Here is a 15,840-nt window from a genome sequence, read left to right on the forward strand (position 1 = left end):
ACACACACACACACACACACACACACACACACACACACACACACACACACACACACACACACACACACACACACACACACACACACACACACACACACACACACACACACACACACACAAGTAGGTTCTTGCAACCAAATAGGCTTGTGTGCATACACATGGGCGCACATCATACAAGCACACACATGCAGCCCAAACGGCAACGCGTAACAACACACTGACTTCAACATAGAGTGCATGCCGACTGAGAGAACACAGACATGACTACGTGTTCACACCGCAAATGCTCAAAATGCACTCATGCTATGGCCATATATTTCCTGCTGCTTTATGGCCTTTCAGCATTTCAGAGTGAATACATCTACCAAAGACATAACAAGTAATGGCTCTGTGGTATTTCCACTGACATCACTGGTCACATGATGAAACATTAGCAAAAACAGGCCTTTGAAGCTGCTGCAATAGATAATTTGATAGCATCAAAACCTAAAGGCTGATTTATACTTTGTTGTAGTATGACAGCGTCGCACGGCAGAAATTGCCAATCTACAAGGACAAGCTCACAAGCTAACACAAATCTTCTCTTCTGGGGGTCTACATTTTCAGATGGGGGTCCGCGCCGGGCCAAATATATATGAATTTGGGGGCCGTTGGCACAACAACGTTTGAGAGCTACTGGAGCGGAACATAGCACACAATTCTACAAGTTTTGTTTGTGAATCAAAGCTTCACAGCCGCTGTTAAAACTTCAGCCACCGGTGGAGTGATGAAGAGAGAGAGCTGAGGCCACCGGTGACCCCGGCTCCACACTGCGAGAGAGGGCCCCGCTCAGAGCCGGACCTGTCTCTCCAGCTGGGATCACAACACTACATTGGGGCTTGGGTTTCAGAGCGGAGCCCTGGCCTGGGGCTCGGGATGGCTCTCCCCTGTGTGGCAACCAGGCCTGCAGGGCAGGAGGCAGAGCCTGCGGGGCTGACATGAGGCAGACAGACACCCAGGGGGGGCCGGTGGGCCCACTCGCCCAGCCGCTCTCAGGAGGAGGCAGCGACAGCCACAGAGGCCAAAGACTGATGGGAGCTGCCTCAGACCGCAGGTTTGCTTTCTTAACTGCTGAGCTTGGGTTTGCGTCCAACCACAGCCTGCTGCAGCTATATTAGCATTCAATGGGGGCTTTCCATTTAAGTGGCCCGCATGCACAATTGGTGCATAGATGAAATAGATTGAAACCAGGGGAATGGAATCAAACAATATCAAAAGAAAAAACATTATATATAGATAATTAGATCAAAATGTCTCAGCTTTTGCCTGCAGGAATAAATTTTTCATGAAAAATCAAGGGTGCTTAAGTCTCAGCATCAATAAGGCAAAGAATAAGTATACTTTCTTTTGTTGTTGAAGATTTCCCATGTTTTATCCTCTTATCTATCCCTTTCCTAGACACCAAATCATTTTACGGCGCTCGTGAGCCACAGAATTTCCCAGGAAGACGTATGGTGGCTGTTTTCTGGGATATATTAATATCCAGCCAGCAGAGGCAAGGTAAAGAAGAGGAGACAGAGGGGTGGGGTGAGGTGTGGGTTGGGTTGGGGGGCACAGACGATCAGTATCACCGTATCTGATGATGAAATGCCTCTTATATTGCAGCCCCCGCCCTCCCCTGAAATGCACAGTTTCTCTCCACCGCATGTCACCTCAGTGTGCGGAACATGGTGTCTGTATCCTAGCTCCCCGGAGAGTGAGTGTGTGTGTGTGTGTGTGTGTGTGTGTGTGTGTGTGTGTGTGTGTGTGTGTGTGTGTGTGTGTGTGTGTGTGTGCGTGCGTGCGCACACATGTGTGTGCGCGCGCACACACACACATGTGCGCGTGCGCCGAATCCAGGGTGGGCATTCTCTCTGCACTCTGGTGGACAGACTGTCCTGTCATCACCACCGCACTGCAGATCCACCACATCTGCCTTGTCTTACACCAGTTAGCCCTGCTCAAACTACCCCCCCCCCCCCCCCCCCCCTCCCTGTTACCTCTCCCTCTCTCTTTCCCTCCCTCCCACTCCTCCCACTATCCCATCTAGATCATCCAAATATTTCCCCTCGCTGCTTTTTGAAGCTTCCATGGGTCACAGGACCCCAAGCACAAATCACGCTGGCTTGCTGTGGGGGGGCCTGGTCGGAGGGGACGGGAGTAAGTCAGGCACGTAAGAAACCCAATCTGCACTGTTTTCATATGGGGTTATTTTTCTTGCCAAGACGGCCATCACCAATCAGCGGACGGCTCTAAACAGAGAGTTTAGGGAGCTCTCGCTGCTATACATGATTTTCAACCACGTTCCCTGGCCGCACCGAGGGGCGCAAGAGAAAGAGAGAGAGAGAGAGAGAGAGAGAGAGAGTCTGACAGACTGCAGTGGCTGAGCAGAGACTGTAGCCCCAGGTACACAGCTCTGGGTCTATGTTGATAGATGGAAAACCAAATCCATCTTCCAGTATCCAATAAAACAAAGATGTTAGTTTTTACACTATGACACCACACTTGCCGTCGTTTTTCATACTGAATTATGATCCACTGAGCAAAGGAGCAGAGAAGCTAAAAAAGAAAAGAAAAGCCTTTGGTTCTAGTACAAAGGCCGACTCCTGGTGCCCCTGAATGTGAAACCATATACACTCACCCCCCAAAAAATAAAAAAGAGGTGAAAATAATAAAGACAGAGGGGCCATAATAGCAAAAGAATCAACTTTTTAACAGAGGGGTTTCCATGTGGAATTCTACGTTTTATAGAATCGCCTGACAGAGACGCTAGACGTTTCCTTCAACCAGGTTGGGTGCATTACAAAGAACAGGCATACACATACTAGGGGTGGGACGATACGGGTACTTCACGATCTGTGGCGATAGTAGGCCCTTGATAATGATAATATCACGATATTCGATAATTGCAATATTGCGAGATTTCATCAACGATATATCACGATATCTGCAACTGAAAATTAAAAAAAATAACCATAAAAGGAAAAATCTGGAATTATGTATTTATATCAAAAAGAATTGTGTCACAAACTGGCCAAAAAGTACATGAATCTTGCCTCCTCCAAACAGTAAAACACTGACTGCAACCTTGCAACTTGTCTGTCCACAACAATGGGTAGGCATACCACTACTAGTACTAACTAATCAATGGGTAGGCCTACCACTACTAGTACTAACTAATGGGTAGGCCTACCACTACTAGTACTAACTAATCAATATCCCGATATTCGATATATTGCGATATTGCCGGGAGGATGATACAATATATCACGGGAGAGGAAGTATCGCGTTACTTTTTGTCACACCCCCTAATTCATACAGTACGGACGACGTACGACATGACGCCAGCATCCTGAAGGAGCTTCTCCTCCCATAACCACCTGCAGGGCACAAGGGGTTCACACAGTGGGGAGGAGACGCCGGCCTGGGCAGCAAGGAATCTGCAGTGCTGGTTAAAGTAATCACATTGGTCTCACTGCATCTGATCTGCAGTCTAACAGACTTCCAAACAGTTGAATGAGTAAATAAAGTGCCCCGGGGGACTCCCGCTGGAGATGGATTACCACAAGGGGTGCAGCACACAAAAGCAGCTGAAGCGCCCACAACACCCCCCCCAAAGAAAAAGGCCAGTTGCTGGGCCGCTACCATGGGGGACCCGGCAAACTTTTATTAATCTTATCCCAGTTGGTTCCTCAACCTGTTCTGGAACAGGGCCCACTTTAAAATCTCAAAAATGTGTTTGCGGCCCACCCACCCAACACAAATATTAAATGCCATTGACAATGAATAGACAATTTTGAGTGTAAACACAAACATTGCGTAACACAAACCTTGATGACGAAGGTGAGGACGCAAATTGTGATTGGCCGGCATGAGATGATGTATGATGATGTACGATGATAAGAGCGCCCCTCACTTCACACGGGTGTGATTTTTTTGTATTAATGTTATATCATCATCCACTGCACAGGTGATTAGTCTACTTTTACCAGAGCCCTTTTAGTCAGCATTACCTGCTTCCACCTCTGACGACGAGGATGTAGGGTTGGATTTTGAGAGGCAACGTTATATTATCGTTAAAATCTTAATGTTTCGCCAATAATTTGGGGCCCACTTGCAATGTCCTCTCCTCCCACCAGTGGGCCCTGGCCCACAGGTTGAGAACCCCTTTCCTAGACCGGAACTTCTTGAAATCCATGCACTCACAGACACAGGCTATGTTGCGGGCCAGGCATGACATGTGCTCTCAAACGTGTGCATGTTTTAGGCCTATGCGTTTGTCTGTGTGAGCATGTGGGCATCGGCATGCGTGTGTGTGCCTATATGCATTGTCTCCGCATGTGCAGGCGTGCGTGCGTGCGTGAGCATCCGCTGGGAGTGCATAGACCACATAAGATGAGAATCGTGCTCACTTGGCTGTGGAAGCGGGGTCTGGAGGGGACTAAGGGTCCGTGGCATTCTAGAGCCCCATCCCACCCTGCCCCATTCTTCCCTCTTTCGGGGCCTGACACAAATAAAAGGATTAGGAGCCCCCGTTTCCGTCAGACCCTCCATTCAGGACAAAGCTCTGACCAGCTTAGTGTCACACTTAATGATAAAAGTGCAAATCTCTGTCAGCCACTTCGGGCAGGAATACCAGTGTTTGGGGGATAATCTCGTTTGATGAAGAATAAAGAGAGGGGGGTACAAAAAACTGAAGGAAATGTGTTTTATGATATAACATAACTACTCATACCATCAAGCGATGTCGAGAGGGTCTGATTTTTGGGGGGTCTGTGGTATGTCCACGGACAAGACAACAAAGGTCATTTGACTCATTTCACAAGAAAGACACTGAAATGTGTCTGTCTTGGTCATACAGCAAAGCATGTCGGAGGGAACAGAAAGAGACAAAGAAAGACACACTGAGCAAGAGAGTTTATTGTCTATGCACACGCATGCACGCACACGTATGCACGCACACACACACACACACACACACACACATACGAAACCTGGAGCGTAGTGTATAGATAAATACACTCCTCTGCCCAGATTCCCGTGTAGAGCTAGAATGTGTGACGTGAGTGTGAGAGTGAGCCTTGGGCACACAACAGTCTGAATGCAGCACTTGCCACCGTGATGCCAGTTCTCTCTAGTGTATCTGCGAAAAGCCTACGTGTTGGAAAAACATTCCAGAGTGGGATCACATATACAGAGCTGGGGCCAGCAGCGATACTGTGCGCCAGCAGCAGAGGCCATGTCTCAATTCCTCATGCACGTTCGACCAGACCCCCCCCCCCCCTCCCCCCTGGAACAAGACGTGGCCCACTTCCAAACTAATTCCATTTTACACCAAAATGAAACGGAGCAGAATCAGAGCTGAACAATAATTAGAAAGATCGTATGTACTATTATGTGCTATTATGTTGCTTTCTTGTTTTGTTTTTACATATTCTTGCCAACATTATAAATGAAGCTAATTTAAAATGAATAATTTCGTCACATAGACTGGTACAGTTAAATCCAACCATTTCAAATAAAAACATTTTGATTCTCTTCTTACAAACAACGAACCTGGCAAACCCGTAAGACTGAAAACATTCGCTGAGTGTGTGTATTTCTACGGCTGGCTTCTTTAACAACCTCAAGCCCATTACGGTATTTCACAGATTTGGCCAGAATCTAATTTGTAAATTGCATTTAATGGTTTTGCGGTGGCCTTCCCTCTTGTTATGAAGAGTTGTCACGCTGTGAAAATAAACCTGAGGGCCCGAGGGAGGTGAGGCTCGGGATGAAAATCACTGCGTTGCCGCGTCCAAGCCGTCTCCTCTACTGTCACTGATTAGCATTCCCGATTGACTGACATGTCCCACTGGCTGCCTAACAGCCGGCTTTAGGAGATGAGGTTAAATTGTGGCTACCAACAAATTGCATGCTTGAGTTCCTCTGCACCCCTCTGCTATCATCCAGTGTAATGTGAGCACACCATGCAGGCAGACCCCCTCAACACACACACACACACACACACACACACACACACACACACACACACACACACACACACACACACACACACACACACACACACACACACACACACACACACACACACACACACACACACACACACACACACACACACACACACACACACACACACACACACACACACACACACACAAAGCCACAGAGCCCTCTTTCCACATCCCTAGGCACCAGCCTAGCCTCTAAAGTGGTGATGGGGCACTGCCGTGGCTGAGCCTCTGTGGCTTCCCATATAGAGTCCTGTCCCAAAGTGTTTTGTGTTCCAACTGCTGCTGCAGGAAGACTCACACACATGCACCCATACACACGCACACAGATGGACGGATGGACACACGCACACGCACAGTTGCACGCACACACACACACACACACACACACACACACACACACACACACACACACACACACACACACACACACACACACACACACACACACACACACACACACACACACACACACACACACACACACACACACACACACACACACACACACACACACACACACACCATTCTGTATACGGTACACACATACTACCATTACTTCCAAGCATTAACCTGAGGTGGCTTTACAAAAATCCTTGATGAAGTCATGGAACATATAATGATATTAGTACTTAAGATTTCATACTTATGATGATTTAGTGTGGTAAAAATGGACTGCAATTTACAAACTATTAACTGAAACAGCACACTGTTTCACTACTGTTGAATGTGTAATAGCATGCTATCCATACATAAGTGTTTTGATAAAATGAGCCGTTTAATCAAATATTAATCACTCAAAGTGGCTATAAGGGGAAAACAGGAAGGACTAAAAGAGTGAATTAATGTAGTCTTTCTTGAGCGTCATAATAAATGCTGCAACGTTCCAACAGGTCCTTAATGGTTCTAAATGTACTGGAGGAGGGGACGGTTAGCAAGGCATGAGATGACAGATGATGCATCCTCGTATGCTGCTGGGACAGGCCGAGCCATGTTGATATAGAACCCAATACTTCCTTACAGAGGAACAGGCCCGAGTCCAGCCAGCTCCTTGCCGAGCAGTAAAAAATCCTTGCAAGCTGAAGCAATATTATCCAGCTTAGTGTTGCTAACATTAGATTTGTCTCTCTGTAGAGGTCCTCCTTTATTTACCCAAGAGAAGTGGCTATAGACCTGTTTTCCTGATTTTTTTAGGCAGAGTTAGACAAAAGATGCTAGCGGTTAGCATAGAGCATGCACAACTGGATCGTTGATCTGGTTGGTTGTTTACAACTCTTCAGCATGATGGACAAAAGAAGCATCTCTGTTGTTTACAGAATGAGTCTTCATTTGAGTGTGAACATGGACCCTGAGAGTGTAGAAATGGACCCGTTAGGTCCAAAAAATCAGGGTTTTACTGTGTGAGGGACGAGGCTGAGGACAGAAAAAAAAAGAAAAAAAGAAAAACGTGTCCATTTTGTGTGCATGTATTTGTAAAGTAGCAGGCCACGCGGGAGTGTCCTGAGGTGAGGAAAACACACTGTGAGCTAACAGCGAACCCCAGTCGTCAGCATCTATCCAACACACTGCTCACTACAGCGTCCCAAGCATGGCTAATTAAAAAACAACAATTTCACAGGAGGGCACTACTAACAGTTCTAAAACGCACCTCTCAGCACACCAGGGGATCGTCCAAACGCTGAGAATTACAAGGGAAGTGAGACAGGTTCTGGGGGCTCAGGTTTTATGACTTCATCTGGTCTGCTTTTCCAATATTCATAGAACTATAACTTGGACCTCATTCTGGTTCTGAAACCATGAATTACCAAATTAGGAAAAAGGGGGGAGAATATATAAAATACCGGTACTGGTAATCTGCATACTGGTGAATTTTGATCAACTCCCTGTGAGCCAATTTAAATCAATATTTTCCTGAAAAATATATTTTAGAATGCTGTTAGAAAGTTGTATATCGTACCAGCAGTATATGTAGTTACAGTTGTACTGTATCGATACACCACACAAATTAGAACTATTGTTATTATAGTTATATTAACCTCAAAGAAACACCCCATCACTTGAGCGTGTGTTCTCTAACAAGGCAGTCAATTAAAGGGGTGTTTTCCAACACTTTGGTCAAGTGATAGCCTTATTACAAGCCTCCTTTCAAAGCATCTGCTCGGTTAGAGAAAAAAGTCCCTCCAGGGGGAAAAAAAAAGATCTCCCACTTTCTAATGATGTATAATTGACCTCTAAACACCAGGACACAACAAACTCTCCGGGGGTGGTGTAATTCCACTCTACACACCGTCCGTCTCGTTTAAGCTTGTTCCCCCTCACGCACTCGGCCACGGCGCCCATCCAGCTGACAGCCCTGTTTACCAATTCTCAATCTAACGCCATATGGAATACTGAGGTAAAACAATGCACCAACATTCTCATGTTTTTCAAAAATCGTCATCCTTAACTTTGATGAGTTTGATGAGTGCACAATTATAAATGAACTGAGGATTTGACTGTACTATATGTATCTTCCTTTTCCTTTCTTTGACTGAAAACTGAATCTAATGTTTCCCAAAATAGTGCAGGAAATAGTTTCATCAGCTTCTGTGCATCGGCACACTGCACTGTCTCTGATTTCTTTTATTATTTATTTTTACCATAAAAAAGGCAAAGCATAAAAATAACAACAACTATATACTTCGTACACAGAAAGTCAGCCAATTATATTTACCATTATCCATTTGTCCTTACACTTAGCTGAAACTATATAAAATGTGTTTACCTCCAAAATCAGAAAAAACAACAGAATAAAAACATAGGTCAACTGTCAGAGGAAATCCAACCAAAATATAGGCTGATAAATGTTCAAATTTTTAGCACATAATCATACTATTTGGAGGTGTGCTTAAATGTGTCGGGGAAGTATGTACACTGTATGCTGTACTGTATTTTTTTTTACACAGCACACAGTATTTCCCCCTGTCAGGCTCCTTAACCTGTTCAAAAGGTGTGAAAGAAAGACTGCTTGCCAATTCCTTGATTTACGGCAGCTAGCTTGAGCTGATTACGGGTATGAATCAGTTGCTGTAGGAATGTAATTAGGCACGTAGACCTCTGTAAGTCTGAGCTCTCCTCACAGCCCAGAGCACTTTGTGGGCTGACAAATGCATCTTAAATAGGTGTCATAAAAGTCAAAAAGGTGCCAATTACATCTTTAAGTATCCCATCAGTGCAAATGAAATAAACAAAAAGGGATACTTTTGTCTAAGGTGAAGTGGGACCCTCCAGCAAGGTTATTTCTTTGTTATTATGGAGTTGTTTTTAACCTGGGAGGGATCAAGAGAAAATAGGGGAGGAGGTTGAACAATTAAAAGATGGAACGTGCGATGAATAACGCTGTGAGAGAGCATGATGGCGCCTAGCAGGTTGCTGTTTTTGGCGTGGATGTTTGGACTTGTCACATAAACTCAACATGCAAAATGCCAGAGGTAGCAAAGCGAGGGAGGGCTGTGGACATGCTGAGCTCCTAATAATAACGTAATATAATATATTACAATAAAATAATACTATACCCTTACTAACACAATATTGTGTGTAAAAATATATTGTATGCAAATTAAGATATACACCAAAAAGAGATATTTTCTCTGGCTTCGCACGCACACGCGCACGCGCACACGCACACGCACACACACACACACACACACACACACACACAATAGACAAACAAAACAAGCATAAGGACAATATGGAGCAACTACAAAATGGCCAGGGTAAAATAAGAAAAAAGAAAGAGATCCCTCTCTTTGCTGGACTGGTCTCCTTTTCCCTTTCCAGCCAACTCTAAGCCGTGAAGCCGTGACACCGGTATCCCTTAGTTACTGCTATGAATTTCCCCATTGTTATCAACTGACTACACTGCTGTCACAAAGCTGGATGAATAGCACGCATGGCAATAGATGTAACTCATTGTTGGTTGCAAGGTATCTAGCAGAGAGCTATAATGTCCTAGTAATCGAAGCCGAATTGTTAAAAAGCCCCGACACAAAAAGCTGAAAATTCAATGACAAGCATGAAAAGCACTCATGCAATGAGAAACACAAGGCACCCCATGGACTACACGGCAACACTCCACATTTAGCCTTCAGTTCAGTAAAAATATAACAAAACCAAAAACTGTGATAATGTAAATTTCAATGTACTCATTTCTTCATCACATAGTAATGTATTTTTCTGCCTCATCACTTACATGAAAATGTTATTTTAATTTTAGGTTATTTTTTTTAAAGAAATGCAATTGACTTGAAATTGATTACTGCATAATTACATAATGCAAAATATTATTAATTATTTTAAAATAATAAAATTCTTATTCTTACAGTTATTATATTTGACATATTGTGATCAAAATAGCAATAATCTTTATTTTCACATTAGCCTGCAAATAGCCACACTGGCTACTATAGGCCTTGGGCATTTTACTGCTGTTTTAGTTATATATAAGTAGAACAAAATCTAAACATATAAGAACAATTCAAACTGCCAAACATGAAATAAAACGTTAAATTGAGAATGTAGGCTATTGTGCATGCATGTGTCAGTGCGTAATAGTTTGTGCGTGCATGCGTGTGCGTGTACGCGCGCAGCGTGCGATTCTCTGTACAAGTTTTATTTTGTATTTTTTTCACAACTATTCACATCCGTTCAATATTTAGGCTATATAGCATATAGCGTATATACAGATATGCGGGTATACGGGGCGGGCTATATTGTTCATCGCATAAATTGCCTGCTAAATGATTGCCGGATGCGTCAAATGCAAAACATAAATAGGCGTTATAGGCCTAACATAAAACGCACAAATGCCCTAATAATTTAAATCAAATTAAATCTACAAAAGTACAAAGCAAAATACAAAACGTATACATATTGCGCTGAATGAAGCACATGCACCTTTATAAAATGTGCTTGCTTAATAGCAAGTCATTGACAGCATATATCCCGACTGAAGGTGCGTTGTAGCCTACCACCAATAGGTAGCGTATTGCGAGGGACTGACTTTCTGGCATTTTCCTCCTTTTTGGTCCTTTGAAACTCAACTTGGCCTACGTATTATTAGTGTACGTCATATACTGTATAGCAAGTGAGTGGACAATCAACGAGAAGTGAATTAAATGGAAAAGGATTCCCCGGCCTGGTTGTTGTGACCATATAATAGCCTAACTATTATGAATGCGCTTCACATGGTCCAGTGGAAATAAATATGGAAATATCGCCGACTCTATGACAATAATATAGCAATAAATATGACAATAAGATGTGCCCAGTAATGCAATCATCCGCCATGCCGTGGAGTGAGTGAGACACATTGAAAAGGTAAGGCCTATAAATATAGGCCAACTGTAGCACAGCCATTTGGAGCATCGGTGCAGGGACATATGGGAGATAGTCAGATGTGCTTACTGTTGGTAGTCATGCTTGCAGTATAGTTTCCTTTCTCTGAAGTAACAGCTGGTAGTGAGAGGTTGTTGACACACAGTGCACTGCAAACACTCCTCATGCCACGAAGAATCGTTGACTCTCATCAAGAAGCGGTCAGAAATCGCACGCTGGCATCCCTCGCACACTGATGGATGGTGACAGTCAGTCCCTAAAACATATTTGCTCGTGTGAGTGAATTGTATAGGCCGGTCAAACACACACACACACACACACACACACACACACACACACACACACACACACACACACACACACACACACACACACACACACACACACACACACACACACACACACACACACACACACACACACACACACACACACACATATATACATATACACACACTACGGGGTTCGTATAGTTTGTAGGCCTACAGGCCATTGTCAGATAGAACACACAATCACATGTAAGTGTAAGTCAATAATAAGCTGGTATTAATTAGAATAAAGTCGTTTAACTCGTTCGTACCAAAACGAGACACTTGTAGCTTTAGCTAGCCATAGGCCTGCTGGTATGTCCTACACACCATAAGCTGTATAATGAGACCAGATACGATCATATATCAATCATCAAGTTATTTGATGTCACAATCAGTAGACTATAATGCAAAGAGGATGCCAGCCAGCAGGCATTTAAGAGGGCATATAACGATACCGTTTTCATTTTGGGGGGAACGTTGATGATGTATGAACACAAATGGTTACTTTTCATCTTTTGTCAGCGAAATTGCATGCAAGGGCGAAAAACTAAAAAGCTGCAAAGGCTCAACACATGCCAGGAGAAAGGTAAAGGCTGCAAGCAGTCACGCGTAGGCAAATGGCATATGCGTACAGACAGGCCTGGAAGCCAAGTCAAACATTTTGTTTTAATCTCGGACATTTTGTGTTAAGCTGAGTGATTTCGCTCGAGTTATGCAGACTAATGTCTTCTATATCAATCTTACCAAGCATGACTCCAAGCGTAGCTTGTCCTGAACGCAGGGGGTGATCTTCAATTTTTATGCCGTCCAGCATTATAGAAGTCTTGGATTGTTTTCTCGTGGAGAGGCGCTCTAGTGACACCAGACCTGTTGCAATATCCATAATGATATCAGACTCAGTCACTTATAGGCTATTAAAATCGTATCCCCACAAAAAGGCTGTTCGAAGATGCCACTCGTAACCGTAAAAACCTGTTGAGACGGTAACCGGGAGTCCCGAAACAGCCTGCTGCATGGAGGAACAAACTTGCACGAAACACAAGCACAACTCGTCTTTGATGCTCACAAATCTGTCAAAGCCAAGCAGCCTACGACGGCTAAACAGATTGTTGATTGGTCAGAGTGCAGTGGAAAAGATAATAAACCTGGCAAACTCTGAACAGTCACCTGTTATTTAGAAGTAGAACGGAGAGGAAGCTGTATCTTCCGCGCGCCGCGCCGAACGGAGAAGCTTGAGTCCCTATACTTGAAATGTTTCTGTTTTGTTTAATCGAGGAGAGGAATAAAAAAAAGACAACAAATCCCAGATTTGTGAGTGAAATGTCCCGACAGTGACTCTTCAAGTAGAGGGCTGATGTGCCCCTCTCGGACCCCTGTCGCTTGAAAAGTCTGAGTTGGAGATTGAAGCGACTGGGATCCTCCCACTAGCTGACTGCATGCATGAACACACTTTCTGAGTCCCTTCAGTGCCATTGGGATGCTATTGGTGCAGAGTGCAGGCTACAGTCCGCTTCACAGAGCCGCCCCAAACAGCACACATGGATAGTCACACATAAATAACAACAATAAGGAGATCAATAAATAAGTAGAACATTATATTTTGCGGGACATCACATAGCATGAGCTATATACTATTATTATTATAACAACAGCTAATTGCAACAACACGTTTACACGTTTTAATATAGGCTATATGCTAATATACCTTTATTAACGCAAATATATATATATTTGCCTCAAATTATATTATAAAACGGGGCCCTAGGATAATTTAGCTTTATAGGGGTTGTTTGAAAGAAATAGGCGTAAAATAAAATACTTTCGTGTTATTACTAGACTATATTCGTTGGATTGCCATGGCCATCTTGGGTTTCGGTATATTAAAACATGTATAGGCCTACAGTAGGCCGATTTGAAAGGACTAGGACACTGAAAATGTAACGATTGTATTAGAGGCTATACCATTTCAGTGGACTGCATGCTGCCAAATATTATTTCCTGATTTTATAGGCCTAATATATTGTGTTCGTTTTTTTGTGCAAAATGAAAAACGAGGACATCATTATCACAGTTATCACGTTTGAGGGTTGTGTGTGTGTGTGTGTGTGTGTGTGTGTGTGTGTGTGTGTGTGTGTGTGTGTGTGTGTGTGTGTGTGTGTGTGTGTGTGTGTGTGTGTGTGTGTGTGTGTGTGTAGCCAGTCAGTCAGTGCGCTAAGCTAAAGAACGCCCTGACCCCCACAACAACTGATGATGCACCTGGCGATCAGTGGCGATAACACAGACAGCGCTGCTGCATGCATGTGTTCAGCAGCGAGGGAGCCACGCCAGCAGTTGAGCCAAACAAACATATTTCCATCTAATCCCGGCAAGAAATGTAAAATATGCACCGGGCTTTGCAGTGAAGGCCTGCCTGCCTGCCTCAGTCAGAGATGTATTTGACAGGAACAGCGCGTATATAAGAAGTAGTAGGCTAACTGCATGGCCTTGTGCTGTCTGTCTGTGAATCAACGGGAACTCCTGTCATCTGAGCTGCTTTATCGGCGCCGGGGTTGAACGCGCTCGTTTTGTTTAGATCAGTGGTTGTTAATTCTGGACCGCCAAATTAATATAGGCCTATATATTAGGCCGCGGACCACCTCTTAAAATATTTACAAGATGTGGGTTGTTAAAATGTAGCCTATCAATATAAAAAAGAAAAGAAAAAAAGTTTACACATTAAAATAATAATAATAGGCCTATTGATAGCCTATTTAAACAACTTGTGATGCTATATATTAACCAATTTAGCTGGAGACCGCCGGGAACCCCCTCAAGGACCCCTGGGGGTCCCCGGACCCCACTTTGAGCACCACTAGTTTAGATCACAATCTTGGCTCGTTGAAAATGACCACCACCGAAATGAGCATCCTTCGAATTGGCAGTGTTGTTCAGTAGGCTATAAGATTAATAAGAGTAGAGCATAATAGTTCTATAAAATATCACTCTGGCTTTGTGTTTTACCCATGGCTCGCGTCTTGCGTATGCAAAGACTAGGAATAAATGCTGACAGGCAACCGCTGAAATAATAGCCTAATGAGATTATTTTTTTAAATGTTTTCCATTTCCATTTCTGCCTGGATATTATAGCGCATTTTAAATGCTATATAGGCCCATGCCAATAGGCCTACTTTTAAAAGGATTATAGCATCAGACAGACAGTCATCAAACATTTAATTCCAAGATCTATTTATCTCGAAGACAAAATTAGGTTAACCCATTCTGCTCAAATTAACGAATAGGCTGCAAATCACAGTGCCATGTTCATTGTTGGTTAGATTGTTTTTGATTGTCTTAACCTACACAGGCTAATATTTTTAAAATAATCTCACTGCGCACTAATTGGAGACAAAGCAAAACAAGACTTTATGCATTTTAAGGTCAACATAATAATAATAATAACAATAATAATAATAATAATAATAATAATAATAATAATAATAATAATAATGACAATATCATATAATAGCATAATAATAATAATAATTTCTTCCATGGTCTATTGCTGACACATATATATATAAACCGGTTTATATAGGCTATATTTTAAACAATTCGACACACATATTAAAGAGGTAAATGAGAAAACATTTTAATCGTGTGAAACACGATTGTCGCTATATTGACCCATGGTATCCACAGTGCATAGCAGCCATGTGCTGTGTGTGTTTGTGACATCCTTTGTGAACCATCAAGGCGATGACCTGTAGCCTAGATTGGAGCAAAACAGAGAATAGATTGTTGGCTATTTCGCTCGCGTTGCCCTCTGCTGGTCCGTGGGCGAACTGCCCACGGAATTACCCAAAGAAGAAGGGGATTGAGAATAAAACACAGTACAGATAAGACTCAAGCAGTCTTGAACGTTACGTATAGGGTAAGGTATCAGGTATGTAATCTTTGGCACCTCATGCGTATAGGCATGCAGTAGCCTACTCACTCTCTGCAGGTTATCCCTGAAGCAAGACATCAAGTTGCTGCTTTTGGCAAGGAGGTATAGCCTAGCCCAGCGGAGCCTACTGTCTGGTAGGCTTACAAGCACGGTGCAGCGTGCATGGGTCCGGTGACTCTGGTCCATACCACCCCCC

General features: G+C 43.5%; 1 protein-coding gene across 2 annotated transcripts in view; it reads right to left on the reverse strand.

Moving 5' to 3' along the window:
- Positions 1–12,602, reverse strand: part of LOC306934605 (LIM/homeobox protein LMX-1.2) — a gene marked incomplete at its 5' end in the record, with an annotated part of 57,982 nt that extends 45,380 nt beyond the window's left edge. For both annotated transcript variants that reach the window (XM_079517248.1, XM_079517247.1), the window contains 2 exons: positions 11,478–11,664; positions 12,464–12,602. In XM_079517248.1, coding sequence (XP_079373374.1) covers positions 11,478–11,664; positions 12,464–12,602 — 326 coding nt within the window. The remainder of the gene's footprint in view (positions 1–11,477; positions 11,665–12,463) is intronic.
- Positions 12,603–15,840: the final 3,238 nt, after the last annotated feature.

The sequence above is a fragment of the Electrona antarctica genome, assembly GCF_951216825.1.
Source record: "Electrona antarctica genome assembly, chromosome: 12".
In the NCBI taxonomy this organism is placed as follows: Eukaryota; Metazoa; Chordata; class Actinopteri; order Myctophiformes; family Myctophidae; genus Electrona; species Electrona antarctica.